The sequence below is a fragment of the Charadrius vociferus genome, unplaced genomic scaffold (genome assembly GCF_000708025.1).
Source record: "Charadrius vociferus isolate BGI_N301 unplaced genomic scaffold, ASM70802v2 scaffold93, whole genome shotgun sequence".
NCBI lineage: Eukaryota > Metazoa > Chordata > Aves > Charadriiformes > Charadriidae > Charadrius > Charadrius vociferus.
In genome coordinates, this window is record NW_009647838.1 from 295,978 (window position 1) to 306,905 (window position 10,928).

The 10,928-nt window shown below is 42.0% G+C and overlaps 2 protein-coding genes across 2 annotated transcripts; one reads left to right on the forward strand and one right to left on the reverse strand.

Annotated features, from left to right (window-relative positions):
* Positions 1-70: 70 nt before the first annotated feature.
* On the forward strand, positions 71-4,877 carry GTF3A (general transcription factor IIIA). The gene is made up of 8 exons (XM_009882843.1): positions 71-291; positions 830-926; positions 1,118-1,206; positions 2,140-2,213; positions 3,458-3,541; positions 3,955-4,184; positions 4,278-4,337; positions 4,599-4,877. The coding sequence occupies exons 1-8, from the start codon at positions 71-73 to the stop codon at positions 4,758-4,760; spliced, it is 1,017 nt and encodes a 338-aa protein (XP_009881145.1). The 3' UTR covers positions 4,761-4,877.
* On the reverse strand, positions 4,787-8,663 carry MTIF3 (mitochondrial translational initiation factor 3). Its single transcript, XM_009882823.1, has 3 exons — positions 8,201-8,663; positions 6,805-6,950; positions 4,787-5,087 (listed from the first exon to the last, which is right to left on the reverse strand). Exons 1-3 carry the CDS (start codon positions 8,661-8,663, stop codon positions 4,875-4,877), a joined length of 822 nt encoding a protein of 273 aa, XP_009881125.1. The 3' UTR covers positions 4,787-4,874.
* Positions 8,664-10,928: the final 2,265 nt, after the last annotated feature.

Below are 10,928 nucleotides of genomic sequence, written 5' to 3' on the forward strand. Positions count from 1 at the left end.
GACCGGGGAGCCCGCCTCACCTCGCGGGGTAGCGGGGACAGGGCGGGGGGCTGCGGGGGTTGTGTCTGAAATGCCGCCGCCGGGGCAGCCTGCCGAAGGCGGCCCCCTGGACACGGCCCAGCTCCCCCCCGAGGCGCGGGTTGTCATCTCTGAACAAGCCTCCCCTCCCCTCTCTATCCCTCTCTTTCAGAGGCCGTACGTTTGCGATTATGAAGGCTGCGGTAAAGGTTTCACCAGGGACTTCCACCGCGCTCGACACCTTCTTACGCACACCGGGGAAAAGCCCTTCGCGTAAGGCCAATTTTTTTGCTTCTTGAAATGGATTACGCTTGTCTGTACGGAAACGAAGGGGGAGTTAGAACTGGTGCATAGGTGGCACAGAGCACATCTGCCTGGCTTTGGGATGGTGATACTGCCATAACAGTACTCACAACACTCATCACAGCGCACGCAGGGTGAGATGTCGGGAACCTCCCTCACCTAAAACCTGCCTGGCAGTGATCCATAATAGATGCTTAAAGGAACGGGCAGATCTCTCCTTAGAGTACAGAATTAAAAGAAGGAAGGGCAGTTGTCTCTTGTTGCTAAGCCATTAATAGCTGTATGTCATTGATTAGAAGCTACGAATTCCCATGTGTTTTATTAAAAATCTCTTCTGATAAGCTTTCCTGTGGCTTTTGATTGTAACAGCTTCTGGCCTTTCTTGTCTTTTATATTTAGGTTGTGGGTTTTGGTTATTCCTCACGTATTCCTCTTACCCAGTGATTTCTGTGTCTGCCTAGGAAACAAATCACTGAGAGTTATAATAAAAAATGCAGTTCATTTGCAGGTGCACAGCTGATGGATGCAATCAGAAATTTGGAACAAAATCAAACTTAAAAAAACATGTTGAGCGCAAGCATCAAAATCAGCAAAAGCAGTATGTGGTGAGTAATTACCTTTGATACTGTAAAGTAGAGGCTAAACAAGCTCCTTTTTGTCTATCTAGTGAAATACTTCAACTTGTTATTATGCGGTATTTGTATGAGTTCAAATACTGCAATTGGGATTTCAGCAAACACATGTGGACTGGGCTGTCATCATTTGGCTCCTAATGATAACTTAATTTCCTAAATAGTGCGACTTTGAAGGCTGTAACAAGTCTTTCAGGAAGCATCAACAACTTAAAGTTCATCAGTGTCACCACACCAATGAACCTCCCTTCAAGTAGGTGGATAATTTTAATAATGAACTTCTAACAATTCCATGTAAACACTGTAGATGAAAACAGGTGCCTTTTCTCAACCTTTTCTTTGATGTGGCGTTTAAAAAAACCCAGCTGGCATGAATTTGTTATTTCATGGCTGCAAGTACATTTCTTGTATTAGTCCTTTGCCCTGTAGTCTGTTTTGAGCAACAGTCTTGGTGCTCTGTAACTTTAGCATTCCAGCTGTTTTCTTAGGATTTATTACAGGGTCACAGGAATAATAAACAAAAAGTTTTTAGTTCAGAGAGTCTGAAATACAAGCATAAAAGCTTGCACGGTAATGAAAAATGCAGCTACCTCTGTTTTCCAGTAAAAAGCAGTGACTTGGCTAACATTGAAGTGAGTGGTAGCCTAAAAAAGGTGAGAGGCTTGGACACCAGCTGTTCATTGCAACCCCATTATTTACATGATACATCAGTATAGATCTGATGAAAGCAAAGTTTAGTTTTGTATTTCTTACAGGTGGAACACGCTTTACAGGAGTGTTCCACTTCAGTGAAGTGCACTGGTATGGCTGTGTGACAGGTACAAAAATACTGTCAGTGCTCTGCCACTGCTCTGACGGTTAGATCAGTACAAACCACTTAAACCCTCCACTTTCTATCTCTCTTTTATGTTTGAAGAGCCTACTGTGTAGGGATGAAATGAGGCTTGATTCTTTCGTTAAAGCTTAGCTTGCTGTATATATGGAAGTCATACCGTAGTTTTAACTCTCGAGGGGATCAGAGTCCTCTATTAGAAACATACTATGGAGTTTACTTTTACAAGGTGGGAGGAGGGACAGAACAGACCTCTAGGCAAGGGGAAACTTGGATTATTTTGTCCACTTTAATTGTTCCTGACTTCAAGAACAAAAAATACGCAGAAATTAAACCAGTGTATTTTATACCTAGATGTAGTAATGAAGGATGTGGAAAGTACTTTTCTACTCCAAGTCGACTAAAGCGGCATGAGAAGGTACATGAAGGTAATACAGTTTTTCTTCTTGCTTCAGTTATGTTTTAGTAAAGGAAAAAGGACTTTTTCCAGTACAGAGAGTATGCAGGGATGTATGACAGATGTGAAAGTATTCTGGGCCTAGTGATCCAGACAGGCAAAACCAGGACACCTGTTTTGAATAGTCAAATAGGATACAATTGCAAGGCATTGCAGTATTCAGTTACAGTGTACTTGTGGCAGAGCTCAGTATTCCTTCAGTCATTTCTTCTCCTAATGTGCTTCCTTGTCAGTAATCCATCTTCTGGAGATGGGCTAATGGTTAAGGCACTAGCCTAGACCTCCAGAGGTTAGGATCAATTGCCAGTTCTGCAACAAATTTTGTTGGCAAGGAAAGCCATGGCAAAACCTTGGCCTTGGCAAAACCATGTAGACTTGCATTTTTAAAGTTATTCATGTATGTATGCTAAAGATATTTAAGGTGAATCATCAGGAGGTTATCAGGTATGTTTGAACTAATTCTGCTACACTCCTATCCATTCTTCCAGCTTTTCAGTGCTAGAAGAAAAAACAAACCCAAGGGACTAAGAAGACTATCCAAAAAGCTGCAATTTGTACTGTGTTCCTTTCTTAAGACAGGGGCTTGTTCATCGTTGTTTGACCTTTCCAGTCCTGGGATTCAAATAGTGTTGACTTTCTGTGGTTCCTTTAAAAACCATCCTGTCTGCTTGGTAGAATGGTAGACACTCTTTAAACTGTGGAATATTACTGTATGGTCAAGATCTGGGTTTTTAATACATAATACAAATATTTATATAGAAATAATATCTAGTACTCCAGTTATTTTCATCTGTGTGAGCGAAAGTCTGGTGAGGAAGTAGCTTTACTGAAGCAAGGAGAGAGAGTTTCATAAAATCATTTCATTGGAAAGGACCTCTGGAGGTCATCTGGTCCAGCTGCCTGCACAACGCAGGGTCAATTAGACCAGATTGCTGAGGACTGCATCCAGTCAAGTTTTGAGTATTTCCAGGGGTAGGAATTCCACACTATGGAAAACTTGTGTCAGTGATACAAGGTTTCTTCCTTAAACCTGTTAGGATTTTCTCATGTTCTAAATTGTGTTTGTTGCCTCTTGTCCCGTCGTGGTGCAGTATGGGAGGAGAGAAGGAATACTGGCCCTTAATTTTCAAACGCTAAAAGTGGAGTTCCTCCTTGTAAAACTGTACTGTGTTAGCCAGAACCTTAGTGACTGTAAACATCTGTCCTGTCCAACAGGCTATGCATGCAAGAAAGAAAACTGCTCGTTTACTGGAAAAACTTGGACAGAGCTTCTGAAACATAATAAAGTCAGTCATACAGGTAAATTCCAAATGCTTTAGTAAATAGAACTTAACTTTTGATAACAAATAGGAAACAAACTGCTGATTTGAAGAGGAGTCCTTGCTGAGCTCATTTCATCAACTGGTCATTGTGTCTAGACAAACTTGTTTGCTAGCACTTTATCAGTTAAATGGTTGTCACTCTGGCTAGACTTTTAACTGATGAAAATGCTGCTCAGTATACTAACTTTGCTTCGTGAGCCAGTTAAGGAGAAATTGTATAATATAGGATTTTGGATCTGGATGGTTCATACTGCATTATTCTCTTCCAGTCTTTGAGTTCCTTGCATTTCATGTGGATTTTAGCATTGTTCTAGAGGACTACTACGGTTTGATTCTGAACCACTGTAAGAAGCTGTTAATTTATACTCCGCCTGTCTCTCTCCCACTCAGAGCCGATAGTTTGCAGTCAGTGTTACAAAACTTTTAAACGGAAAGACTACCTCAAGCAGCATCAAAAAACACATGCAGCAGAGAGGGAAGTCTGCCGATGCCCGAGAGAAGGATGTGGGAGAACTTACACAACTGTATTTAACCTCCAAAGCCATATCCTCTCTTTTCATGAGGAGAAAAAACCATTCTCTTGTGATTATCCAGGCTGTGGAAGAGTGTTTGCAATGAAAGTATGTATTTTTTTACACTGTGCTAATCTGAATCACACAATCTGAAATGATAAACCTAACTTTTTTTTTTCCCCTTGCTCTTTGTAACTGTAGCAGAGCCTAGCAAGGCACGCAGTTGTACATGATCCTGAAAAGAGAAAGCTGAACTTGAAAGTAAGTTATATTCTTGAAAAAGTGTTCTCAACCATAACCTGTCACTTCAGAGGACCGTAAATATTACATATTTCAGAATGTGACTTCAAGCAGGAAAACAAACCAGCTATCTACTTTATTTGGGAGATGCTTAATTTCTGAAGCTCCTTTAAATAACGCAGTGCTGGCCTATTCATTGATTTCTTCTCCCCGCTCCCCCACCTCAGTAGTCTTTGCTCTACAGATATGTGAAGTTGCTAATTCTGGATTTGTTTATGCCAGGCAAAGCGTTCTCGTCCTAAGAGGAGCTTAGCCTCTCGTCTGAGCGGCTACATTCCTCCTAAAACACAGCCAGGAAAGGATGTGGTTGTGACAGAAAGCAAGACAATGGATAAGCCCATGGAAAATGAAATACCAACTGTTGAAATTCTGACCCTGCAGTAAAGGTTAACTGAGACAACTTTCTTCGTGGAATGACCAGTGCAAAGTTCAACGTTAACTTTATTATAGTATTTTTTGTAAATAAGAAATTAATATTGTTTACACTTCTACATAAAGTCACTGATGCAACTCACTTGACTTCTGATCTTCATTTCCATCTTCCTTTACTGTACTGTTTTTCTGTTTTTCCATCTTCTGGTATGCTTTCAACTCCTTGTCAGACATGTGTCTCAAAATACAGGTACTCACTCCTTCTCTAGTAACTTTTGGCTTGGAAAGATAAGTGGCTTTCTCGGAGACAGTCTCCAAAATCTGATCAAAAAGCACCAACTGAAAAGAAGGAGAAAAATAGGGACTAAATGCACAAGCACAGGTGAAAAGTCTTTCAGGCTGTTCTGTAATGATGCTCTCTCCTGCTTGGGGTTTAGCTATTAGCTGAAACCAGCTGGTTGCTAGTCCTAATTTGAGGAGTTCAGTGTGTCCTTTCCTAACCGTTTGTTCTTTACTCATAAGCAGGTTTAGGAATGTCACCAGAGGCATTAAGCCGTTTCCTAACACTTAGGTTGATTTCCTGACTCATCCTGTTTTGCTGTCTGAAGGCCTCTGTGAAAGTGGTTACAACTGCCTCTGACTCCTCCCCACCCTCCACTTCCGCTAGATTCGGGCATATTATTATGGGGCTTTCCTTTTCAGGGACAGTATTGTTCTAAGGTTAGCAGGACATGGTAGCATTGAACTGAGTGATACCGTGCATTCATTTAACAAGCTGAACTCATCATTAAACTCCTTAAATTAAGCTAATAATTAAACTTTTAAATTTAAGGACAACCTAGGTCTGGACTGTGTCATGAAATGTTCTGCTCCCTCCCATACCCAGTTCTTCCTCTTGTTACCCTTTCCCTGTTAATTCAACTTCCTATGAACAGCTTTGTTCCTTTTGGATGAAGTGATATCAATTTAGTAGAGACAGTTGTCAAGGAAACACAATTCACTACACACAATAAAAGGGAAAAAAAGAAATCTTACATGGAATCTTTATAAAACAGCCATTTGTGCAAATGACAATGAAGACAAGTCTCAGGGCCCTACAATTATACAAGTAAGTTGCCACCAGCACCCTAACATCTTTATAGGTGTTTACTTTGCCAGTTTGGGAACATCATTCCAGTAGTTTTCCACTCGGCAGTGAAAAACTAACCTTAGCCACAGTTGCACAAATGCATCTTCAGAACAGTTAGGTTATTGAAATAATCCAGCTAAAATAAAGATTATTTTTTTAACTATACTGTTAAAACTTTTCAGTGAGTGAGCTGTCTTAAGGCACAGATGGGAAATTTTCACCAGCTCAGTTAGTAAGATGGTGCTGCAAAAGAGTAGCAACTGCTTAGACTCTGCCGTCAAAGCCAGTATTATAACTGCATTCTTAAGAAAGCACGGTATTTGAGTTGTCTCTATGGAACTACATTTCTAGAACTGCAGTGTTTGAACAGATGCAGCTTAAGGTGGGGCAACTGTTACTTTCATGGGACCTAGACCTTCGCTTATTTTAGCAGTACAGGATATATTAAAAAATGTGGCTGTAATGAATAGAAGTTCATACAAGTACACCTATTTCATGAAATTCATAGAATGGCTTGGGGTGGAAGGGACCTTGAAGATCACAGGGTCCCACCCCCCCTGCCATGGGCAGGGACACCTCCCACTAGACCAGGTTGCTCAAAGTCCCATCCAGCCTGGCCTTGAACACCTCCAGGGATGGGGCCTCCACAACCTCCCTGGGCAACCTGTTCCAGTGTCTCACCACCCTCAAAGTGAAAAATGTCTTCCTAATATCTAATTAAATCTACCCTCTTCCAGCTTGAAGCCATTCCCCCTCGTCCTATCACTCCATGCCCTTGTAAAAAGTCCTTCCCCAGCTCTCCTGTAGGCCCCCTTTAGGTACTGGAAGGCTGCAATAGGGTCTCCCTGGAGCCTTCTCTTCTCCAGGCTGAACAACCCCAACTCTCTCAGCCTGTCAAGCCTGCCCAACTTTCAGAAGTCCACTTACCATGTCTGTATTGCTATCTTTTGCTTGCCGGATGGTAACTTTAACGTGGTGTTTCTTTTCAATCCACTGTGCTATCTGTTTAGTCTTGGTTTCCAAGTCATTCTTGGCAATAGCTGAAGAAAAGGATAACTCCTTCTGAACCACCCCTGTTAAAACAGAACTAAAACTGTGTTGGCTTAACAGCTGACAGCTGTATTAGTAGCACTCTTTCAACAGCCTGTGGTGCTTTGTCTGCTTAATTCCCTTCCCCTGTACTGCTTTTTCATACACAGACCATCCCAATCTCGTCTCAGCGTGCACCACTCTCACCTTAGAAGGTGGCTACTTGGTATCTCACGCTCACTGCTGTAATCAGGAGACTGAGTGCGTGTTTGAGGCACGCAGGGAAGTCTCTTCAGGGTCAGGAGACTTTTTCTTTTAATTAGTTTTATTCACACCACCCACAATGCAAGTCTACAAAGATAAAGAGGTAAGCATTGGAATTAAATTGGAATTAAAGACTTAGTGTGCAAATTCCTACATTCTGCACATAGCATAGCTAAATGTAAAACCTTGGAAGTTAGCTAGCTCTTCAACTCACAGCCATTTTCTTGAATGGTGAAGTGCAATATTCAGCTGGAAGTATGATGCCTTGTAATATATTTGAACAATTTATGGTCTCTTCCTCCTCCTTAACGATTCTCTAAAGTAGTTACCATTTGAGTAATCTTTAGTTTCTTGAACAGAAAAACTCACTACCATAATAGTGCTCTCCTCTAAAATCAGAACTCTACCCAAAGCACAGATACTTCGTTAGCCTGAGGATAAGGAAAGAGGATACAAGGTCAGATGCCTTTTCTAACACCTCTTTGCCAAACTCAGTTTGTTAAACTACTGGAGCTGGCTGACTTAAGAAAAAACACTGAAAAGCGTTCAATATTGAAAAAGTTGTTCTCTTACTCTGTACAAGAAATGGCTCCAGACTTTGTCTTCCCAGCAGCAAGCTAGGAGGAGAATGTTTCGTTACTACTGGTGACAAAATGATATTGGTGTATCTGGTGGTCAGTTTGTAAAAACTGCCTGTCACTTTATGCCTTAGCAAAAGAACAGAAAATCAGTGATTCTCATGGAGCCAGAGTCTAGTTATATTCACTTAAATAAAAATAGATTTGGAAAAAAAAAAAAAGCCAGCAGATGCCAAAATAGTAAATCCTGAGACGACAACAGAAGGCTTCAGTGGAAGACTAGAGTAATCCAAAACTTTATTTTCACCACTTCAGGTCCTTAATAGCGTGGACTACAGTGACATTGCTTTGGATTTACACAAATGCAAGTAAGAGGATTTCATCTGCTGAAACCACTTTTAATGCAGCATTTTTCAAAGTGCTCAGTGTTGTATCGTCAACATTGTACGAACCTGGTTTCGGACTTGCTTTTTTCTTCTCTGCGCGTTTAAGCTGTTCTTCGTGAATCTGCTGCCCAGTCATTAGTCTGTATACAGGAGGTTCTTCGTTCTCACGAACGAGAACTAGTTTCAGGCCATGTTGATCCATAAGTTTGAGTGCCTCTGCTCGGTGCATGTTTCCTAAGCTCTCTCCATCCTGGCTGATTACGTGCAAAATCCGATAGGGAATTCTTCGCCCAACGCTTCCAAACGCTGCTTTCCTTTTTGGTTCCGTGTGAGATTTTTCAGCTGTACAAAATGGTTGAGTAAATCCAAACACAGCTGACTTTCTAGGGTCAGGTACCACCATCCTGAATGGAGAAAAGACCTTCTTTTGTGGTGTTCGTGTCAGAAGAGTACCAAAGAATCTTTTTGCGTATCTATTCTCATTTCTGGTTGCTTGACATAAAAATTTCATCACGCAAAAGGTAGTCATCCTGAGGAAGCAGGGAAGAAATAAAAACGAGTTACCCCCATCTGTCAGATTCTTCTAGTTATATCAGAAAGACTTGACTCCAGCTTAGTAAACCCTAGTCCTTAAAACTATTATTTCCAAAAGATTCATGGTGTTACTACATGGGCTGAACAATCAACAGTATTTCGCAGTAACAGGTTTTTAACCCAGAGAGAAAATCTGACAGAGGAACAAAATTTATGAAGAATTGATGTTTCTTCAGTATTTTAAAATCTGAGCTTGAACTCTTTTAAAGAATCCGAAACTTCTAGTTCATTTCTCCTCATGAGAGTATCTACTCTTACATAGAAAGTGTACAGAGAGAGTAGCCAATGGTTAAGAGGGAGAATTTGTTGTCAAATAAAAAGGAATGTCACACTTACTATTTTCAGTGTATCTAAAGCCAGAACTTTCTTCCTGGTTCTGATACTCTTCTTTGGAAAGTGTTTCATTTAAGCCATGTTAATTCAGAACCACCCTCATCACATAGTGATTGAAATGGCAATTTGTGCAAAGTCCGTCAGCAGCCACCCCAATGTCTGCAGTCTGACTCTTCTATGTTTTGTAAGGTGTTGGAATTTCAAAGACTTGACCGTACAGAGTAAAACAGCCACACAAAATCACCTTGGCATTATAACATGACAAAGTGGCCATGACTGTACTTGAAAATATGGTTTATCCCAGGGTTGAAAACTCCTCCATAGCTAGCATGTAACTTGCTTCTCATAGCACTGACCCCAAATTTTGTATTTTTCTCAGTTTTCCAAATGTCATTTTGTGGAAGTAATCCAGCTAGTTACTTGGTCTTATATGGATTAAACACTAATATTATTTCAGTAACCTTAAAAAAAAAATCTTAGAAAAGTGTCTTCACTGTCTTTTAAGCTCAAGTCTCACAGATTCAGCCATGCTTCAAAGTGAAAACAGTGCCTTAATTTTAAACCTATTTTATCAGACCTTTATAGTATCAATTGACTGGGTCAGTTTTTCCACAAACATTAAATTTGGGGTGGCACATTCCTGTTTATGGTGAGCTGAGTTTTTCCAAGTACAGGAAAAGCCAAAGATGATACAGGAAACCAAAACCGTGTTGTATCAGAGGACTTGGCAAGAGTGCGGCTTCTTTTGCCTAGGAAGGAACGTGACTCCACTCTATAAATATATATATACCTACCTACCTATATGTATGTCATTGTGTAAACATGTATCCATGTGCATACATATACATACACATGGAGAAGGTGTAAACAATTGGGAAGGGTAAGCAACTATTTATAATTCTAAGCAGTGTTGGCCCAGGAACAAGTAAAATGACCAGCCTGTGAGTAAATTTAGCCTGAAAATGGGGACATTTTGGAGCCTGGGACAGACTTCAAATTTTAGCAGGAGGAACAAAAGCCGACACAAACCGCTTGAGGAGGTTTGGGATCGGTCCATAACCAGGGCAGTCTGGCGTGGCCGTGTGCCATAGCAGGACCCTGAACCCCCCCAGCCACGGGGCACAGAAGAGAGACGCCTGGATGTTCCTCAACAGGGTCTACAACCAGCTGGTAGAGCCGTGTCCCTGCCTGCCCAGGGCTCTGCCTCTGCCCAGCCCAGACCTGAGCGGTGGCCCCTGGCAAACACGGCTTCTTCTCGGCTGTGACGATGGCCGGACAGCTGAACACCCACTGCCCACTGCCGAGCGCCTCCGTGCAGCCAGGCAAAAGCCACAGAGGCCTCACTTTTAATATGGTTTCATACATCAGCGGCGGATCGTGCACCGTGGGCTTACAGACCGTCATCTGGGCATCACCGTTGTGTTATAAAATGTCACAATTTAATTTCTCTTGCATTCACATCAACCTGGCTTATAAAACTAACCAATAGTATCACAGCAGTTGCAACAACAGTTTATTTTAAAGAAATGTTTTACTCCGCTAAATACATAGTTTGGCCTTTATTCTCCTTCATTCTCTGTCCCTATTTAAATTCCCCAAATCCTGCCTTAACCCTCCGAGAAGAGAAATAAAAGGGCTCTTTCCGTGGGAGGATTCTTCTTCGCGTAACATAACCGTATTTTGCCTTCTGCATTTGCGCACCAGCGAGGACAGCCGACCCCCTTGGGCGCTTCGGTGAGCGGGCCTATCACCCTGGGCCTGTCACCCTGTCCCCAGCCCCGGGCGCTGTGCCGCTGCCGGCGGGCCCTGGGCGGGGGGGAGGCGGCGCTTGCGGCCCCGCAGCCCGACGGGCCTCCCGACCCCGACC